The sequence below is a fragment of the Astatotilapia calliptera genome, chromosome 13 (genome assembly GCF_964374335.1).
Source record: "Astatotilapia calliptera chromosome 13, fAstCal68.1, whole genome shotgun sequence".
In the NCBI taxonomy this organism is placed as follows: domain Eukaryota; kingdom Metazoa; phylum Chordata; class Actinopteri; order Cichliformes; family Cichlidae; genus Astatotilapia; species Astatotilapia calliptera.
Window position 1 is genome coordinate 2,862,276 of NC_137434.1, and position 22,126 is coordinate 2,884,401.

The following is a 22,126-nucleotide window of genomic DNA, read 5'->3' on the forward strand; positions in this document are numbered from 1 at the left end:
CCATTTTTGGATGGCATATTCATCTCTGATAGATGAGCTTCGACTGCATTACATTAGACACAGTCAAAAGCCTTAGTATGTAAAAACAGTCAAACCAGTCAGACCTTTTTTTCTCCACAGACGTCAAGCAAAAATAACTTAGCTTACGAACTTAGTAAAGTAACTTTGAGTTACTTGTAGTTTCACTATTTCCAATTTGTACTAGAATTCTAAACTACTCTTTAGATGCAGGTTCTTTGCCATTTACCTGAATAAATTTGAACATTTCAGATATTAAAAACAAATTGTGGTAAATTTAAAATTAAATCAAACACGCATATGATCACTTCAAATGTATTGATACAATTCAAATTCCCTTTATTTATCCCCAAGGGGCAATTAAAAAGGCACAGAGACCACCACATAAGACATAGAACATAAAAGCATCAGTATAAAATGACCAATCATAGTTCAGATTCAATGATTCAGTTCAATTACCAAGGAACTGAATGTGTGGGGAAGGAAGCAAGAAAAGGATGCAATACTGGGGTGGGAAAGGCTTACAGTTCAGATGTTGAAATGCTGTAGGGACATTAGTGACCCTTTTTTTTGTGTCCTACATCCTGGAAGCATAGTCTACATGTACTTCCTGATGGGAGCCACTCAAACATAATATCAAACATAAAATCAAGAAAGAAAACCCCAAAAACTAAGGAATAGTACACATTTGTTTATTTTACGTCTTTATTTGAGATCAAAATGAATACAAGATGTCAGATACATGTATACCTTTTCTAAAACTACAATGCTGTTGGTCCAATGAAATGAAAAAAATTTCTTACTGCTTATTTTCTTACTGCTTATTTTATTGAACATTTAATTAAAAAATAGAACCAAGATGTGATGCCATACCTGAAACGTGGCAGACTTTAATACAGTGCTGAAAACTGTGCAGAATGTGTAAAAGGAACAGACGTCTTGGAAAAGGTTTTTGTTTGCCTGTTTACTGAGGAAGACATGAGAACATTTCATTCCACATGAGAATTAATTTGACCGAGCAAACACGCTGTCTGAAGTGGGGGAAAAATACCTGAATTAACTGAGAAAATTCAATCTTAGTTCTAAGTGAGGTAAAGACCACTGTACTAGATACACAAAGACAAAAGTAATACTAATCTTCTTTTAGAGAAAGACCACCAACAAACGTGCTTCCTAACATATCAGTCTATTCCTTCATACATGATGAATCACTCTGAGGTCTACCTTCCTCTTCTAATGACAGTAACAAAAAACAATTGGGTGGAGGAAAAGAAAGTGAGAAAACTATGTTAGAAAATCAGTCCAGAAATAAGCTGCTACCATCATCCCAGAGTTATATGACAAGGACAAAATAACACCTAAGACTTCTCCTTCTGTTTCTTATTCTTATTCTTTTTCTCCTTCTCCTTCTTCTTCTTTTTCTTTTTATTCTTTTTTGTTTTAGGTGATTTTCCGTCATCATCAGTGCTATCACTGTATTGATCATTTTCAATGCTGCCTTTCTTTTCCTTGGATGATTCTAGGTCTTTCGCTTTAACTTTACCATGGCTTCCAGTGGCCTTCTCCTTGTCCACCTCCTCCTTGACCCTGATGTTAGAAGTTGAAGGTGTCAGTCCATCGGAGACTGTTATAAACATTCGCTCCTTTTTCATTTCCTCTTTCAAGAAGATGTTTTTATCTCTATCCTTGTGACTTTTGTGGTCATCATCATGGTATCGGCTTCTGAAATCTTTGCCATCCTTCCAATTCCGTAGATGGTCTGTGCTATTCCGGTGGTTTCCTGAATCCCCGCGGTAACCATAACCCCTGTGATCTCTCCTGTCTGGGGGGTCAGGGTGTCGATTACTGGAGGGACTGTAATGATGTGGGTGTCCTTTGATGTCTTTAGAGTGCCTGTCCGTCTGTTCTTTTGCCTACAAATACACGAGGGGGGATTGAACATAAACAGTTTTGGGATAAGTGTAAAGTTTTTTTCATTGTGAAAACAAAATTTTTAGATTCAAGCTTGTATATGCGGTTAGTTATATAACTGTAGTCAGAGGTTTATATACATTCATCATAGTATATTTTAGGCTTTTAATAATTTCTTAGAACTGCTCCTTTTCCAACTTTGATTCATTTAAACAACAAGAACTGGGTCCACAACTGGATTTTTTTCTTTATTCCAAACAGGGTCAAAATTATACACACCCCTACTAAGTTTTGATTAAATGCCCCGTAGCAAGTTACAACTGACTTTTGGCAACCATCAACTAGTTTAGCGCATAATAACTGGATATCTGACCACTCTTCTTTGCAGATTGGGTTCGACCTACATTTTAAGCACAGTCCACAAATTTTCAGGATCCTTATCCTGTTGGAACACAGAGTTGTGTCCAGATTTTATCTGAGGGTGATGGTTTGGGTGTGCTTCTAGCCCCTTTCAAAGTAGTGACACATCTGGGTACTTGCAAAAAACAATTTGGATCAATGACCTTGGAATCTGTACTTGTTTAAAAATTACTCCAAGACATGTTCCAAGTTGGACATTTCTAATTATCTGTCTTAGATTTTCACTTGGCTGCTTGAACTTTAACCCTTGTTCTGAGCAATGTTCCCTCTAATTCTTTCTGTGTCTGAGCGAACACACAAACTCCCTGAGAGGCCCGTTGGACCACTGTGAGCAACAGCAGACGTGTGCACTGTGGTCACGCCAGCATCAAATCCATCCAAGTCACGTGGTTTATCAAAATAATCAAATTACAGCATTAAGCACAAAATCAATTGAACCTGCTTAGCTATACCATACCGTCACTGCCATTATATTATGCTGCTATTCATACTGTCATTATATTAATGCTGCTATCCTGTATATATCGTACTTACTATTGTTTGAGTACTTGCGATTATTTTATTGTACTTTTTATATTTTACATTTATATTTATTATTTATCTTGCACCAAGGGAGTGGCACTCCAATTTCGTTGTACTCTGTACAATGACAATAAAGGCTATTCTATTCTATTCTAAGTGCTTTAGCCCACTTACAGTGAAAATTAAAAAAAAATCTTGTTCATGACCTGTGTAGTATGTTAACACTATTGGAAACAACAAAACAAAACCAAAGTTTTACAACTTTGTTTTATTTTGTTTTTATAAAGCTCTGACTTGTATTATGAGTATGAGTCTGTGCTCTGGGAGAGAGTCCTGTCACTCTGTCTGCAAAATACAGTATATAATGGCCAATGTTGTGCAATTAATTATATAGTTACTTCTTCAAAAAAGTAACTGAGTTTTTCAAAAAACAAAGTTTTTTGCAGCGGTTTACCTAAAAATGCAGCCAAGGTGGTTTTTAAAATAAACATTTCAAACTATTTACAGAACAATCAGCTGTTCTGCATCAAATCTGATGCCACACAAATTATTTCTGCCACTCCAAAAAATAATTTCTGTCCACTATGAGATAAAGGAGAACAACAGCCTGATACCTGCAGGCCTAACAACAGGAGATGTATCACTGCTGTAACACCTGTAACATTCAGCAGTCGCTTCATTGTTCTGACACACACAACAAAACTATTGACTACACTACACACTGACTACACAAGATTTGCGCTAAACGTCGCAAATCTCTCACATCTCAAAACACCGCCGTCACTCCTAAAACTTCCTCCCTTCCTAAACAACTAAATGCCTTGTTGCCATATCATTTTTTGATTGGTCCACATCGTACATGTTTCCACCAATAGGAAAGGCGAGGGGCGCGGGGGTGGTTTTGTGTTTTGTTTTTGCTCACAGGGGGAGAGTGCTTTCGAGCGCTTTCCTTATAAAACACCGTTATTACTGTTTCTTTTTCCAGTAAATATAAACAACGATAGGATTCAAGAAAAAAACAAACATTGCATATTTTTATCATAACTCTGGTTTTACGTGTTTTCAACACAGTTTAAAAACTGGTATAAAGTCCACACTTTTTCCGTCGATTGTTCCGTCTGTCCTGCTCACATCTCCAATGGTTGTTCACGTTGTCATTAACGTGGCTTCACTCCACATCAGCCACGCCGCTTTGCTAGCTAAAACACCGGTGTCGGCACATAAGGATGCTGTCATAGCCTGTCAACGACGTTGACTAGCTGCGTATACAGTGGGGCAAAAAAGTATTTAGTCAGCCACCGATTATGCAAGTTCCCCCACCTAAAATGATGACAGAGGTCAGTAATTTGCACCAGAGGTACACTTCAACTGTGAGAGACAGAATGTGAAAAAAAAATCCATGAATTCACATGGTAGGATTTGTAAAGAATTTATTCGTAAATCAGGGTGGAAAATAAGTATTTGGTCAATAACAAAAATACAACTCAATACTTTGTAACATAACCTTTGTTGGCAATAACAGAGGTCAAACGTTTACTATAGGTCTTTACCAGGTTTGCACACACAGTAGCTGGTATTTTGGCCCATTCCTCCATGCAGATCTTCTCGAGAGCAGTGATGTTTTGGGGCTGTCGCCGAGCAACACGGACTTTCAACTCCCGCCACAGATTTTCTATGGGGTTGAGGTCTGGAGACTGGCTAGGCCACTCCAGGACTTTCAAATGCTTCTTACGGAGCCACTCCTTTGTTGCCCGGGCGGTGTGTTTTAGATCATTGTCATGTTGGAAGACCCAGCCTCGTTTCATCTTCAAAGTTCTCACTGATGGAAGGAGGTTTTGGCTCAAAATCTCACGATACATGGCCCCATTCATTCTGTCCTTAACACGGATCAGTCGTCCTGTCCCCTTGGCAGAAAAACAGCCCCATAGCATGATGTTTCCACCCCCATGCTTCACAGTAGGTATGGTGTTCTTGGGATGCAACTCAGTATTCTTCTTCCTCCAAACACGACGAGTTGAGTTTATACCAAAAAGTTCTACTTTGGTTTCATCTGACCACATGACATTCTCCCAATCCTCTGCTGTATCATCCATGTGCTCTCTGGCAAACTTCAGACGGGCCTGGACATGCACTGGCTTCAGCAGCGGAACACGTCTGGCACTGCGGGATTTGATTCCCTGCCGCTGTAGTGTGTTACTGATGGTGACCTTTGTTACTTCGGTCCCAGCTCCCTGCAGGTCATTCACCAGGTCCCCCCGTGTGGTTCTGGGATCTTTGCTCACCGTTCTCATGATCATTTTGACCCCACAGGATGAGATCTTGCATGGAGCCCCAGATCGAGGGAGATTATCAGTGGTCTTGTATGTCTTCCATTTTCTGATGATTGCTCCCACAGTTGATTTTTTCACACCAAGCTGCTTGCCTATTGTAGATTCACTCTTCCCAGTCTGGTGCAGGTCTACAATACTTTTCCTGGTGTCCTTCGAAAGCTCTTTGGTCTTGGCCATGGCGGAGTTTGGAGTCTGACTGTTTGAGGCTGTGGACAGGTGTCTTTTATACAGATGATGAGTTCAAACAGGTGCCATTCATACAGGTAACGAGTGGGGGACAGAAAAGCTTCTTACAGAAGACGTTACAGGTCTGTGAGAGCCAGAGATTTTCCTTGTTTGAGGTGACCAAATACTTATTTTCCACCCTGATTTACGAATAAATTCTTTACAAATCCTACCATGTGCATTCATGGATTTTTTTTTTCACATTCTGTCTCTCACAGTTGAAGTGTACCTCTGGTGCAAATTACTGACCTCTGTCATCATTTTAAGTGGGGGAACTTGCACAATCGGTGGCTGACTAAATACTTTTTTGCCCCACTGTATATGAATGTGAATCGCATCATTGGCTCGACTATGGGATAAGGTGGCTGCCATACTGGAGCAGCCAGTCATTTACTAACACTAACACTGCAAAACAGAATTGTTAACGTATTTATTTTCATTTCAATTCAGGTTAGATTTCTTTTTGCGCAATGCAGATTTTCTGTGTGCAGAGACCGTGCCAGCAGTGCGCAACTGCGCACGCACGCAACTTAGGGGGAACATTGGTTCTGAGTATTGATCAGTATAATGACTGTTGTAAAACTAATTGTTTTTATGGTAGCAAAGAGAGGCTATCAGTCGTAGTCAATCATGAACAGTAATGAGAAGTCAATAGACTAGATTAGATCCGGCGATGGTATGCATTACAGTGTAGCCAGATCTGAGTTGAAAAGAGGCATCAGAGAGGCCAAGGCAGCGTACAAGAGAAGGATCGAAGACCACTTCAGCAACAACAACTCACGACAGGTATGGCAGGGAGTTCAGCACTACAAGCCCCTGCAATACCACGTTGACTGAGGGTAACGCGGTGCTTGCAGAGGAGCTGAACCACTTCTTCGCACGCTTTAAGTGAAGGGACCAGAGGCAGAAGCAGTAGAAACATCGGACAGCAGTAGCAGCCCAAGCCTTATAGTGCAGGAATATGAGGTGAGGCGCACACTGAGGGCAGTGAACCCCAGGAAGGCCGCCGGACCAGATGGGGTAACCACAAGGGTCCTAAAAGAGTGTGCAGACCAGCTGGCTGGGGTCTTCACTAAGATCTTCAACAGTTCACTGTCCCAGTCCTGCATCCCGCCGTGCCTAAAGTCAGCTACAATTGTCCCACTGCCAAAGCGTACTAACATTAGCAGCCTCAACGACAACTGACCAGTTGCTCTAACACCTGTTATAATGAAGTGCTTCGAGAAACTGGTCCGACGTCACATCATGTCCTGCCTGCCACCCACACTCGACCTGCTCCATTTCACATACAGAGCTAACAGATAAACTGAAGATGCCATTGCTACAACGCTCCACACCACCATCTCTCACCTGGAAGGAGGAAGTCTGAGCTGCAGCCTGTCAGCATCAACGGGGAGTGTGTGGAAAGGGTCTCCAGTTTCAAGTTTCTGGGTGTGCACATAGACAAACCTAACACCTCTGTGGTTTTAAAGAAGGCCCAACAGCGTCTCCACTTTCTGAGAATCCTTAGAAAAAATGGACCTGAAGGAGGAGCTGTCTCCAGAGGGCACACAGCATCCTACAGGACTGCACACACCCAGGACACCGGGTGTTTAAGCTGCTGCCGTCCGGCAGGAGGTTCAGGCTGCTGAGGTCCCAAACAAATAGACTCAAGGACAGCTTTTACAACAGGGCAATAGCCCTGATCAATGCAAATAGCTGACCTGATTGGCTACCTCCCTGGACTTTTTTGGGAGGGAGGTAACAATGGTAAAAAAAACTAACAATAATAATATTTATATTTATAACAAGGTGCATTATAATTAATGTGCAATAATAACAGTGTGCAATACACATACACTTCTTTTTTTATTACTAAGTTAATATATACTTTTATTACTAACTAATATACTGTAGAACTTTTGACGCCACTCATTAAAATTTTTGAGTATATGCATATATTTGAGCCTATATGTATACTTTTGACCCTGTGTGGATGATAGAAAATCCTAAATAAATTCAAACTCGTGTATCCAATTCTTGTTTTTTAAAATCACTCAAGATATATGTTGCAGAATCAGTCTAACCTGGAAAAAGAACAGCTCAAAGAAATCACCAAAAAATCCAAAATTATCAAGACATGGTCATGATGAGTGTATGTAATGACGCAACTGTTCTGAGCTGTTTGATTTCTTTAGAAGGAAATTTGAAAGAAAGAAAATCGCAACTGGTGAATTGCACTGGCAAAAATGTTGGTGCAGGGCTACTCCATCTGGGGTTTTTTTCATAGAATTAATAGCTCCAGCAACATGCAAAGATACACACAGTGTGTTTTGGTGAGTAACATGAAACATAAGCACAAGTGGCATTAAAACCTTTAAATATGTAGTCATGAAGTTGAAGGGTTATGATCCTATTTAAATCAAATATAACTGAAAATCATTGAACATTTTTTTTCTGTATATGCAAGGAGCACGTTGACTATGTGAAAAAGATGTCAGCTAAGTTGAAATCGGTTACATACTTATCCTTTTATGTTTTTCAAAAGAATGTAGAGTATCATGTGCCTCATCCATAATGAGTTATGTACAATGGGTACTCACAATAGAGTTACTATGATGGCGGATAGCTGCATGGTTTTCAGCAGACTTCAAATCTCCAATGAACTCCTCACAGTTCTGGCAGTAAAAGCCAGTAACTGGAGTTATAAAACCCAGTCCTGCAAATGGAGAAGAAAAGTATTTAAGTGTAAGGAATATTTTAGACTGTGGGAGACAACAAAATGGAAATAAACAACGAACACTACATTACCATCTTGTTTTAACAGTTCATCCAGTTCTTTGGCCAAAGACTCCATTTTATTTACTTTCTCTTGTTTCTCTCTCTTCCTTTCCTCACTGTCACCCTCCTGTGAAACACATTCGAATTTCAAAATAAGCGGGTGCTTTAGCATTTTTTCCTGTATCTCACTTCATTACACAAATGATGTTTGAAAATTCACCTTATGTTTATCAGATGCTTGAGATGCGCAGTCACTTTTTGTTCGTTTCTCCTTTGTAGCTGAAGGATCAAAGATTAACGGTAATTAATGTATAACTATGCTTTCACTAATAAAAGTATAAAAGAATAATAACAGAGGTCTAAGACATCAGACCAGGTGACATCAGCTGGGTAAATAGCTGTCATACAAGTCTCTTCGTTTCACACAAGCAGACTTTTGTGCTTGTTGCCATCCCTCAGGCAACAATAATGCTGGGCGTTCTATAAGTTTCTTCATGGCTGACCTAATGAAATTTAAAATGTTTTATGACCTCTTTCATTAAAAAAGAAAAAGAAAAAAAAATCACAACCACACCAGCAACACAGTGAAAGAATTTTACCTCGGTAAAAATCTAATGCAAAACGTGTGATAATTAGCAAATCATTATAGTTTAGTTACCCAGAAACTGGATTAAAAGAGAGTGAAGTATATATTTAAGCATGCGTATATATGCTTAAATATATACAAAAAACAATGGTTTACTTAAACCATTATTTTTTTTGGTCTTTCCCAATTCCCTTTCAGGATTTTTTTTAAAAAGGAAGCAAATTTCAGGGAGCCAGAAAATGCAGTTTCATGGATGCCTCCAAAAGCAACTCAATCTCCACAGACTCCCATATCAAAATGCCCAACTTCACTGCTTAAATAAAACTCATTACAGACTGCTACAAGAAAAAGGTCTGATCTTTATAATTTTCTCCCATTTTCCCCTTTCATGTCCACTGCAAAAGTTACCCTTTATGAGTCTATTTTAAAAAACTGATAATTTGGTAAAAATATTCTTGTTTTTACTTGATTTAAAGGGGATAAATTTACATATATATTTCCTATTTCATTCCTATTCATTAAACAAAGTGAAATAGCTTATTTTGTTTTAATATCAATGACTATGGCTAACAGCATGTGAAAATCAGAAATCCAGTACCTCAGACTTATAGAATATTTCCTCATATCAATCAAAAAGCATTTGCAATACAGAAATGTCTAACATCTGAAAAGTATGCACATTTACAGTTGTAGTCACAGTAGTCACTTGAGTCTTAACCCTAACCCTTTTCCAATGTGGACTGATTGTACAACACCTTATATTACTTAAAACAAGAATTTGGTTCCTAAGTTTAAATTGATGGATTGTCTCTAATCTACAAAGTGCAAAAACTATATGTATGCTTAAATCTATACATTCACTTCACTATGTTTTAATAAGTGGTGCTGAGGGTTCTACAGAATCTTAACTTGACAAGGCTTTTACCTATTGACTTGTCAAAACTACCAGTTGACTACAATTGGTAGTTTCTCTTTTCCAGCATAAAAAGTTGGTTGCCAGCAGTCATGGTATTGACCGATGTCTAGAACACTGGAAAAGTCTAAGGAACTCGGTGAAGATCTATGATGGATAATTGTAGATTTACACATGCAGGGGATGTTTCACGGAGACATTTCTAAACAACTACACATTCCAGAATCATCAATTCAAACAATTATAAATAAGTACAAGTTATTTGGATATGTCAGCACAGCCAAGAATAAAAAGAACACGCAAACTGTCCCACTCACATGAAACAGTTGTACTGGTACATTGCACAAAGTGGCTGGAATAATGAAGGAGGACTACAACCTCCAAAATCTTTCCTCTTTTACATTTCCTCAGATCAGCAGCTAGAAGAAGACTAGTCAAATATCTAGCCAGGATTACGCCAGAAGCTTGTTAATGGGTACTAAAAGCATCAGGTCAAGGTGCAATTTGCTAAGGGACGGTTAACCAAATATTAGTGGGGACGTATATATTTGAGCCTGTATGTACAATGTTAACACAGTGTGGTTTAAAGAAAATTCAAAATAAATTTAAACTTGTGCACCCAATTCTTGTTTTTTAAAGTAATTAAAAATGTATGCTGTACAATCATTCCACCCTGGAAAAAGAAGAGTTCAAAGAAAACAGAAAAAAAGAAAACCAAGACTCTTTCACCAAAAGTTAAGCACGTGTTTAGGAGCCTGAGCACCCTTTACCTCGTCTGTATGTTATATAAATATAACAATGGCAGCGGTCCCCAACCCCTGGGCCTCGGACCGGTACAAGTCCATGAGTCGTTTGGTACCGGGCCGCAAGATTTGAGGTTTGGTTGTGAAATGTATGGTTTTCAGGGTTTTTATCGTTAACTCTGTTTCCCTGGGTCTTTTCCCGTGTTGTAGTTGTGTGTCTTATTTTGAAAGAAATATTTACGCGAGAGCAAGTGGCACAGAGGACTATGTTACTCTCAAATTTGTTGGAGCATTTCAGGAGGACGCTGCTAATAAAGTTACACAATTACACAGTGAATTAGTGTTTATTACTATATTTACAAAATACCACAGTTTTGTCTTGGCCTTTTCATTTTATTTTGTTGTATTTATCCGCGACACCTTAAAGGCCGGTCCGTGAAAATATTGTCTGATATTAAACCAGTCCGTGGCGCAAAAAAGGTTGGGCACCGCTGCTCTATGGGGTTAGCGTCAGATGAGTTAGCTGACCAATAACATGCTGTTAAATAAAGTAACAGTATGTTATTACTGTTTACTTTATAAACAGATCAGAAAATCATTTTAGTAATTTTGGCACTGTCGTTAGATAGAGGTCCTGTTGGTAAAAGAAACCAGCATCTCCATAACACTTGTGAGATAGTGCTGTACAATCTTCTGTACTGAAAATGGAGTTGATAAAACACAGTGGATCAATCACTACAAACACTGGAAGATGAAGCGGCACCACAAATTATCAGTAACTGTGGATACTGGACTTCAAAAAAACATGGATTCTGGGCATCTCCACTCTTCCTCCAATATAAAATCCAAATCCCTTCTGGTTCAAAAACAAAAGACGAAGTTAGCTAAATGCCAAACTCAAGTCCTGAAAACAGTAGTCCATTAACTAGTGCATCTTTTGAAATTATCTATGTTTATTTTAAATACACTGCATATGGTTTGTATTCACAGACAAGTCAAATAACATACAATTTCAGGTTTAAAATTTAAAAGTATGTTATGTGTAACTCATAATCTGCCATAATGAAGTAAATCAAACAACTGTTATCGTTAATAACACAAAATACTGAAAAAAATAGAACTCAGTAGCATGAGTAAACTATGCTGAATCTTTCATTTAATAGAAATCTCTCACCTTTGATCAGAGATTGCAGAGACTCCAGAGCCTGACGTACATTTGGGTTATTGAGTGCTGGCAATGCTAAAGTTGCTGCTGCTTTGTCTGAATTGACAAGTGTAGGAGATGACTCCTGCTCATTCTGACCCTGCGTCTTCACCTTGATCTCACTTGATGAACCCAGGCTTTTTAATATGGTCTTGATTTTCTCATATTCCATGTTGTCCAGATTGGAGTGGACTAAAGTTGAAGAAGCCAACTGCAGGGACTGATTTGGATCAAGAAGATGTCCACAACGAGTGGAAAGGGAACTACTCTCTTTCTGTAGTTTGGCCTTTTCATTAATCTGGGAAGCTGGTTCATTCCCATACAAGAAAGACTCTTCATCTTCAAGTTCATTAGCTTTCTGGTATGCAGCATCTTCTTGACTTTGTCCTTGAAGCCATGAGAAATCACCACCAACTCTTTCATGCGGAAGCAGCATGCTTTCCTTTTCCAGCATTGATAAACTGTCTTGACTGTCATGTTCCATGTGTGTAGGCTCATTAGATACACACTCAACTTTTTTGCCCTCATCTGGAGCCTGTGTAGAAGAAATCACAATTAGATACACTGAATTTGTGGCTGCTCACAATTATACTGCTCAGTTTAAAGGTTCAGGGCTAAAGCAATCAATTGTTCACCCACGAGCCTTTGTAGGTCAATGTAATTCTCATTTCAGCATAAATAAGTTCAGCATAAACACCAACTAAAAACCTCAAGCTCCAGTGCACTGTTACATGCTTTAACTTAAGACTAACATTCTTTCCTGGATCATATGGCCTATATTGAAACCTCGCCATTATAAACTATAGCTTTTAACATTTACAACTGCCAATGTCCGAGACGTCTATGTGCTGTGTTAAGAAATTTCAATTTAAGCTCCTATTAATTTAAGCTGCTATTATTTAAATATAATAGCAATTTGTAATAGTATTGTCCCAATGTAACATGCAGGGTAGATACAGCACATAATTTGTACAGGTTTCACTGAAAAGTCTTATTTTCCTAAAAACAGCTTCTGCAATTACAAGAATTTTACTTGACTTGACATATGCACTTCTACTTAAAGACATTTTACATAGAATTTGATAATTTCTTTATATTATAAATACATATATATATATATAAATAATGCTGCTGAAATCTCTATCAATTACTAGTTACTTCCATACACAATGTCATTTTTAGATCAAGTTACATAAAGCATGTCAGAGAATTCTGTTTTGCACTGCAAGATTGTCTTAATTTAAAAACAAACAAAAAAATACACTAATTAATGACTTACAAATGCTAAATCATACTAGTACTTGGCAAACATTACTATAATGTTAGGGTTTGTTGTTGTGAACTCTTAATGTTGATTTTTTTATTACAATGCAGCTGGTTTCAATTTGGTCCAGCAAAACAATGATCTTAGCATAACTTGTGGAATAAGTAATAAGCTCTACCTTAATAGTGAGGATGATATCTTTGAGAGATGGCAGGTGATCTTCCAAATCTTGGCTGCTCATAACCAGCTTCAATCCTTCTAATAGACTATTTCCTGGCAGATTATTACTGCTGTTGACAGTGATGAGTCCGGGGCTCCTGTTTTTCTTTTTGCCTTTGCCTCGGCTCTTTTCACTACTGCTACTTCGTGACTTGGATCGCCTTGCTCGACTCTTGCTCCGTACATGACTTTTTTTCTCACTTCGACTGTTGCTCCGACTCCTACTGCGAGCCCTACTTTTGCTTCTAGCTCGACTCTTCCCACAGGCTTGAGTTTTGCTTCTTCCCCTGCTTCGGCTGCGTACTCTGCTTTTGCTTCGACCGCGACTCTTGGCTCGAGACCTGCCTCGGCTTCTGCTTCGACTACGGCTCTTGCTTCTAGGCACATGCTTCTGGAATTCACGGTCTGATTTGACTGCTTCTTTCAAGATACTAGCTGACTTAAATGCGTCAGCCAGGTTGTATGCCATGTTGCCTTTCAGATAGTTTGGGAGAGGTTTGTTGGCTGCAATGCATCTCAGGAATTCCTCACCAGCACGGTCACTGGAAACAAACATGTGTTACAAACAAAAGAATATTTTAATGCTGAAACTTTGACTTATACACACTATTTCAATGACAGAAACACACACAAACACACACACAGACCTATTATCTAGAGAATGACGTTCCACTGGAGGGGGATTCCACTGTGGTACCGGATGTGTTGATGGTTCAGCAGGAGTAACAATCTGCTGGCTTCCTCCCAAAGCAATTGGTGTACTACGGTCTATGGAGAAGCTGCTACAGTGGGGCTGAGAGCATTAAGATTTCATGTTATAGTGCTGTACAGGTTATAACTGCAGAAGATTATCTATGGCATTTTTTATTTTGTATGGAATAACTTCTAAAGAGATTTTAAATAGACATTTCCCAAATGATAGTATTTATCTAAAAATGGTCAAGCCCATGCAGTTTTGGTTTATCACACTAAATGATTGCACTTAGAAGGTTTTCCATTTAAAAACAAAAGATTAGCCATTTAAGTGGTCTGGTCACAACAGGTAATTATTAGCTTATTTTAGAATTTTTTTACAAAATCTTACAACAGCCTATGTTTGACCTGCCTCATCTTGCAACCCATAGTAATTTTGACAGTTTTTATTCTATGTAGAGCACAGAGTATAACTGTCACTATTGCTACAGAGTGGATTAATGCTTTTACTACTTGCGTCAAGTGTCAAGCCTGTCTTTTTTTTTGTAGACTGAAGCTGCATCCATACTGGAAGCAATTTACACTGATGTAACAACCAGAGACCATAGAAAGTCGCGTCGAGCAAGTACGGGGAAAATAACAGCTGGTGACTCAAAGCGAGCAGGACCCAAGAAACATCTCTCAACTTCCCGGCATTCTACTAAGTGACCAGTCGTCAGCTTCAAAGTAAATATGCAATGAGGGAATCGTTTCCAGTGTGACGGCAACTTAAGCTGCCAGGGTAAAATAATGTTCCAACTTTTGAGAGTATTTGCTCTAAACTATTCACTGTTTATTCTTGACAATATAAAACTTTAATTTTACGTTTCAGTTAGTCTGCATTTGTTCCATAACAACTGTGTCTTTGCTTATATAGTCTTTTACTTATCTTAATGTTAGAATAGCAAAGCTTTTACAGCAGATCTGAATGCAGTGAGTGGCTCCTTTTGGAGCTTTACATAGATGAGTACTAAGCAGTGAGGTTCTTCTTTTTGTGAAGAAGAATCAGTTATAGTTATAGTCAGTTAAAGTTTGTTTAGCTGAGTCAACCCTTGCAGTATTATCACCTGTGTAAGTCAAGGCAGGATTCACATCAATGCATTGCTTCCAACGTTTGACATAAGCTTTCCTGATGTTTGGGGGTAACTTTGCTGGCACAAATGTCATAGCAATAGTAACCAATCATCACAAGGCAAGCTAGCCAAGCTTTGATTAGCCTTTAACATCAGCCGAGGTGCCTTCCTCGGAGTAATTTTGTTCAAATACGACAGGGTGATTATTCACTGCAATGAATAACTTATTTCTTACATTTAGATGCCAAACTGCACAAATCACAAGTGAATAATCATGACTGTTGAATGTCTGCACTGGTGCTTCAGATCTTGAATGTCTCTCCACTTATAGTACAGACAAAGCAAAGCAATTGATCTGTAATTTAGATCAGCGATGCATGATGTTACCCAATTCAAGGCAAATAAGAGTGTTGAAGCCAGAAATTCATCCATGTGAATCCTGCCTGTCTCAGCATATCAGAGTTAGGATTTTGCAATTAAGATACAAGGCCCTAGCTAACCACCATGGAAATGTGAAACTTTTGTTCTACTTTAAAAGGTTCATGTTTCATTTTAAGATGAGGAAAATTCTTCATGGAGGAAACTCTGTATCACATCTTCTTGTTCAAATGCAAGTTCAGTAACATGCCTATTCATGAATTGCAGAGAAAAATAATCTCACCAGACTAATAATAATAATAATAATAATAATAATAAATTTTATTTGAAAGCGCCTTTCAAAACACTCAAGGTCACTGTACACGGTAGAATAAAAGCAACATAAAAGGATAAGACATAAACAAATAAAATAGCAGAGTGGAGAGGTTATGTGGGATAAGCTATTTTGTACAAGTGGGTTTTGAGTTTGGACTTAAAGAGTGAGAAGGAAGAGATATTTCTTAAATCAGGATTTAGGGAATTCCAGAGTCGTGGAGCAGAGCAGCTGAAAGTCCTGCTGCCCATGGTTGCAAGATGGGGGGAAGGGACGGAGAGTGAAAGGGAAGAAGAAGATCTGAGACAACGAGATGGGGCGGTGATCTTAACCAGATCAGAGAGATATGGAGGAGAGAGATGATGAATAGCCTTAAATGTGTACAAGAGTATTTTGAAATTGATGCGATATTTGACCGGGAGCCAATGAAGCTGCTGCAAGGCAGGAGTGATGTGGTGGACAGAAGGGGTCCTGGTGATGATACGGGCAGCAGAGTTCTGGACGCGTTGGAGCTTGTGGATGGATTTTTGAGTAAGACCAAAAAGAAGTGAATTACAATAATCAATCCGGGAAGTAACAAGGCTATGGACAAGAATGGCATTAGCATGTGGGGTGAGAAAAGGATGGAGACGATTAATGTTGCGCAATTGAAAATATGCAGACCGAGTAACATTATTAATGTGTGAATTGAAAGATAAAGTCGAGGATGACACCCAAACTTTTCACAGAGGAAGAAATGAAGACCGGTGAGTTATCGATAGTAATAGAGAAACTGTTGGTTCTGGATAATGTTAATTTAGTGCCCACCAAGAGGAGCTCGGATTTATTACTATTGAGTTTGAGAAAATTAGAAGAGAACCATGAATTTAGTTCAGCTAAACAGAGGGTAAGGGAGGATGGGGGAAGAGCAGAATCAGGTTTAGTGGACAGATAAAGCTGGGTGTCATCGGCATAACAGTGAAAATGGATATTGTATTTACGGAAAATATGTCCAAGCGGTAGAAGGTAGATAATGAAAAGAAGGGGCCCCAGGACAGATCCCTGGGGCACACCAGTGGTCAGAGGAAAGGGCTGAGAAGTAAAGGATTTGAGTTGAATGAACTGAGTGCGATCAGACAGGTATGATTTAAACCAGGCTAGTGGAGTATGGGAGAGACCGATAGAGGCTAGCCTACTGAGAAGTATAGAGTGAGAAATAGTGTCGAAAGCAGCACTCAGATCGAGGAGAATAAGAATGGAAAGTAAACCGGAGTCAGCTGCCATAAGAAGATCATTGGTTATTTTTATAAGTGCTGTTTCAGTGCTATGGGAGGGGTGAAAACCAGACTGGAACTGTTCATACAGATTATTATTAGTTAAATGTGAGTGGGGTTGTGTGGCAACCAGAGATGGGCAGTAACGCGTTACTTGTAATGCGTTACTGTAATCTGATTACTTTTTTCAGGTAACAAGTAATGTAAGGGATTACTATTGCAAAAACGGTAATTAGATTACCGTTACTTTCCCGTAGGAACGCTGCGTTACTGCGTTACTAAAACCATGATTTTTTTTGCGAGAATGTCTCACGACAGTGACGTAAGCGAGTGCGCCGTTCGTGACAACAGCTGTGTGCAGATCAACAATGGATCACATATCGAGTGCAGAGAGAGTATGAGCGTGCAGCGTTTAAAGCGTGGAAGTACTGACCTTACTTTGAGTTTGATTCCATAAAAAGTGACAAAAACATTAGTGTCCGCTGTGCGTGGGAAGAAAACTTCTTTTTACAGCAAAAAAAACCCTAAACTTCCAAACAAGCACCGAGTAGCTACGACGTAATGGGAAACTCACAGAGAAACTCGCGGATTCTTCAACTGACCGCGGCACACCTGCACCAGGGTAAACCTCCGCCTGCCCCACTCCTGCTTTACAGGTGAAAATAGAGCAACAGGAACGCTGAGTCTTTGATTTTATTTATTTTCTGCTGTGTTTTACTTGCATCTATTCGAACGAGTGAGTGTAAACACAAAAGCAAATTTTATTTTATGTGCTGGAATGTGCAGAAAATAGGTTTAAATGTTAAACTAATTTCTTCCAGTCAGAGAATGTTGCATATAATTAAATTTTTGCTTGATGCATAAAATTAAAAGATTAAAACTAATAAAACAAGTTTTAAAAAGAGACTTTTCCATTTGATTACATTTTGTATGATGGATTATGCAGAAAAAGTAGAATTGGGCTGAAAGATCTATCGCTTTATCACCTCTTCAGATTGTAAATCGTGTTTTTAAAAAGTAACTAAGTAACAATTACTTTTGAAAATAAGTAATCAGTAAAGTAACGGGATTACTTTTTTGGGGAAGTAATCGGTAATCAGTTACTGATTACTTTTTTCAAGTAACTTGACCAACACTGGTGGCAACTATTTTCTCAGGAATTTTAATAAAGTAAACAGTGCTAAGCATCAACATCACCTTTCAGGTCATTCTGAACAGAGTACATGCTGTAAAAAGTGACTGAACCACTGTGTGAATGACAACCTGCAGTCAGTGACTTTGAAGGGATGCAAATGGAGTAGCTGAGTCTCAATAAAAGCATAAAAAGCCAGCTCTACTCTAGTAACACTAGCTGATGTTTCTAAAGTAAAAATGAAATTGTTTTAAAAAAAATTTAAAAAAAAAACAGCACAGGACACAGGTTTTCTTTACTTTTTGAAAGGTTTTTGTACACATACATTTGTTATTTTGTCACAACATAACCAAGCAAATGAAGACACTGTGACAGGTTAAAAAAACAGAGCTCCTTAATTACCTAATGTAACATGTGCCACATACAATAAATATATCAAAATGCTATAAAAATCAGCCATGGCCATAATCGTGTGTGCTCACAATGGTAATCAGAATGGTGTTTAAATGCTTCCAAGGCTTCTTGAACTCTGGCTTGTACAATTACCGCATGTGACTATAAAACATGCAACTTCCAAAATGTTTCTTTAGCAAGACTTTTGGCTATTGTAAAACTAAACAAACTAAAATACACAATAGTTTCCTCTGATAAATGTAGGCACACAAACATACAACTTCCACCAAGTCAAACTGAGTAGCAGCCACAGATAGTACTGTTTTTTTCCTGCTGTACAAAGGAAGACAAATCTCTACATGAAGGCTAAAAATGACATGTTATATGTTTCTTAAGAAAAAAGTCATGAATCAGTACAACATATTTACTTGTATTTGCCCATTCCTAAAAGCAAATAAGGGACAATTCAAATCCCATCAATTCTTCAGTGCATCTTCAGGATTTAAAAATCCAATTCGATTTCATTTTAAAATGTTATCCTGCAAAATATGGGAAACAATGTAGAGTAAATAAACACTATCAGAAAATATATTATGTTCATAAAAATGTTTCACTGGTAACACAAAACAGAGACATAAACTAATGGTACAATCCTAAGAAGGGGATAACTAACTTCTCCATTACAAGTTTTCAGGTTACATAACAGTTTAACCTTATTACATGACATTTAAAACAGTACAGATGCAGTCCAGGTTCACTGGCTCAGCTGAACTCTTCACAGAGGGAGAATCACACTCCCGGTGAAGAATCTCACACAAACTACTGAAGATAAAGAGCTACTTGGGTTTTTACGCTAGATGCTCTTACTAACACATCCACAAAGGGATCTGTAGTGGCTGCATTTTGTTAAGATGGTTTCTGCTATCTAAAAGGGGATGAATGTCCCAGCATTAGAATGGTTTATTAATTTTATTCCTTAAAGTCAGATGATCTAAGTAGGATATGATGTTTGGCATAATTCCACATTTGATCTAATAATATCTAACAGCAGCAAGCTCATTCAACAGTAGCTTACACTGCTGACCTTATTGGTTGGGTCATGCTATCTAAATACTTCTTTTCCTGAGATCACCAACATTTTTCTACGTCAACTCAGACTTTGTTATTTCAACAGAACAGACTAATCAAAGTGAAGTCCAAACACTGACTTATAGCAACAAGAGACTCCCTGGAGATACACTTCATGATACGGCTCAGTTATTGTCATTAGCATTAGCAATTAACATACAGAGACACTATAAAACACTACAACTCACAAATGATCTAGACTGTTTTTCATCAGAAAAAAAAGTGCCAACTTACCCTTGTTGATGTGAAGCAGTTAGAGCAAATACTGATCCATACGGAACTGACAAATTAACCACAAAGCCAGCCGCTTGTCACTACTCCACAGCAGACAGAAAACGTTGCGTATGAATTGACCCAAAAGTAGCCCTCTCTAGCTAAGTACCATGTTAATATATACATACATATAAACATAAAGTTGCTGATTAGATAGGAAGCTAGCAAGTACTAATTACTTTTACAGAAAAAAATGGATCAGCAGAAGACAGCAGCACCATTTCAACCATATCTTAGAAAGAAACAAACAGGTGGACTAGCATTTCTGTACTTTATCCGGGGGTTAAAAACCTTTAACCAATGCAAGACATAATTAAAGAAGATTAATTATGTCTGCAAGTTTGCAAGCATTCCGAGTTATTACGGCTGTTTTAGGGTTGATAACAGTGTATTTCTTATACCTTTTCTAAAATTTCTTTCCTTTCTCGTATGTCTTTCTACCAGCAACCTCTATAAATTTAAGAGTGTCATTTTTAGACAGCAGGTAACAAATGGAATGTTAGTAGTTATTTGCAGCCAGCTTACATTATTAAAAATGTATAAGGAATGTGACTACTTTTCAAAATTGAAACACAAGACGTTAATGTTTAAACATTTTTTTCTTAAGAAGACATTTTGATTTTCTTTACCATTTCAAAAACTACATTTTTTAAATTTCATTCACTCTTTTGTCTAAAATGATGTTTAGTCTAGCAGAAATTTGTAGGCTATATACTGTATCTGTCTACATCATGGTTGTCAAACATAAGGACCAGGGAACAGAATTGGCTCGACAAAGACTCCAATCCAGCCCAGTGTGTCTTTGGACAGCGTAGATGCTAGACCTTTAACTGTATGTCCTTAACCTTTACAACTTACCGGATAAAAGTAATTAAGTAACAGAAACAATTAAATGACAGAAATTTTCCTGTTTTTTTCCACTATGTGCCTTAGGGTGGTAGGGGAAAAATGGCTTTGATTAAAAGAAGTCTTGCGTTTTATAATTAAAAGACAGTCTGGCCAGTGAGCTACCAGAATGTTTTCTGCATGTTTACACACTTATTTCTTGCCCACGCTGACGGATTTCTTTTATCATGTACAAAAACTGATACATACAGTTAAAATTGCACTTATTTGTCTTTTATTAACATATCTAAGGGATTTAATGTGTTTTTACAGTTCTTTACATTGACAGAAAAGGGAGTGTCGCTGGCCATGCCTTGCAGGACAGTTGTTGTGATTTGGTGCTTTATAACTAGATGGGCGGAGCATGGACTGAATTGCATGTTTCGTATTTATACGTTTTGTTTGGAGGGAATATTTTACTTTCTGTTCTTGTTTGTTTCAGTATTAATATAGCTACTTTTAGGATTATTTCTTTTATATATTTGAGATGCACCAAATAGCACAAAAGACTTAACATTACGCCGAAGACTTTTTTTATGTCCACTGAAAGAGACATTATGATTCTTAACTTGCTTTTTGTTTTATTTTGTATTTGTTATTTGATCGAGTGTGTAAAACAGATAACGGCCTGTAAACACGGTTAGAGTGGAAAAAGAAGCCAGTTTCTCTTTGTTTCCCTCCCAACAATGTGTTTTTTTTTTAATTTAAATAAAATGTTTTTGTTTTTTTCTGAACTACATATGACTTTATGAATTCTCAAAATTGCTTTATGCATCGATCATATACATATATTAAATTTATTTCTAAATATGGTAGACCTAATAAGAAACGGCTACACATATTTGCAGTACAACGTTATGAAGCGTGAAGCCAAACGTTGTGTAGCGTGCTCATGTCAGTCACGTGACTCGCATTTACCCACAAAAAGCTGAGTTAGGATACAGAAACCAACCACTTCTTTCACAATGAGAGGTGCATGCTGTGCACTGAGGCCTCCCGCACATACAGGAGTGTCAGAGCTGTATCTCACAGTGGTCTATGAATTCGTACGCTAGCGTTATGGTTGCCAACTCCCTTTTCCCAATCATGTTACTTCACCACTAAGCTAGTACTACCTAGTCTTGGGTACGTACACGAACGAAATGCCCACTCGGCGGTCTGTTGTGGAGATAATCTCGTGCCGCGACCGGATATGGTCCACAGGGCCTGGGGGGTAAGTGTCCAGGAGGAGGAACAGAGCAGGGCCCTGTGGGTCTAAAAGGAGGGCCGTGAGGCGGTGGAGGTCCGAACGGCAGCGGTGGAGGCACCTGGCGAACAGGTTCACCCGGGCGATACATGTCTGTGTTCAAGAGGACACGTAACGCTGAATAAGAGAAGCTCTTTTCAACCCAGTGTGTGTTTAGGGTTTGCCGCTGCAATTCTCGCCGTCTGCAGCTTCCGCCGGAAAGACA

The 22,126-nt window shown here is 38.4% G+C and overlaps 1 protein-coding gene across 1 annotated transcript; it reads right to left on the reverse strand.

Moving 5' to 3' along the window:
• Nucleotides 1–705: 705 nt before the first annotated feature.
• Nucleotides 706–22,126, reverse strand: LOC113034913 (uncharacterized). Its single transcript, XM_026190073.2, has 8 exons — nucleotides 21,809–22,126; nucleotides 13,763–13,908; nucleotides 13,075–13,657; nucleotides 11,603–12,167; nucleotides 8,407–8,465; nucleotides 8,217–8,313; nucleotides 8,009–8,124; nucleotides 706–1,931 (listed from the first exon to the last, which is right to left on the reverse strand). The coding sequence occupies exons 1-8, from the start codon at nucleotides 22,010–22,012 to the stop codon at nucleotides 1,377–1,379; spliced, it is 2,325 nt and encodes a 774-aa protein (XP_026045858.2). The 5' UTR covers nucleotides 22,013–22,126; the 3' UTR covers nucleotides 706–1,376.

Excerpts from the sequence above, each read along its gene's own strand:
- LOC113034913 (XM_026190073.2), bottom strand. The coding sequence starts at position 22,012 with ATGTATCGCCCGGGTGAACCTGTTCGCCAGGTGCCTCCACCGCTGCCG. Across the intron at positions 8,466-11,602 it reads TCTGCAATCTCTGATCAAAG|CTACAAAGGAGAAACGAACA; the intron begins GTGAGAGATTTC and ends TTGATCCTTCAG. Across the intron at positions 8,125-8,216 it reads TGAACTGTTAAAACAAGATG|GACTGGGTTTTATAACTCCA; the intron begins GTAATGTAGTGT and ends CTCCATTTGCAG.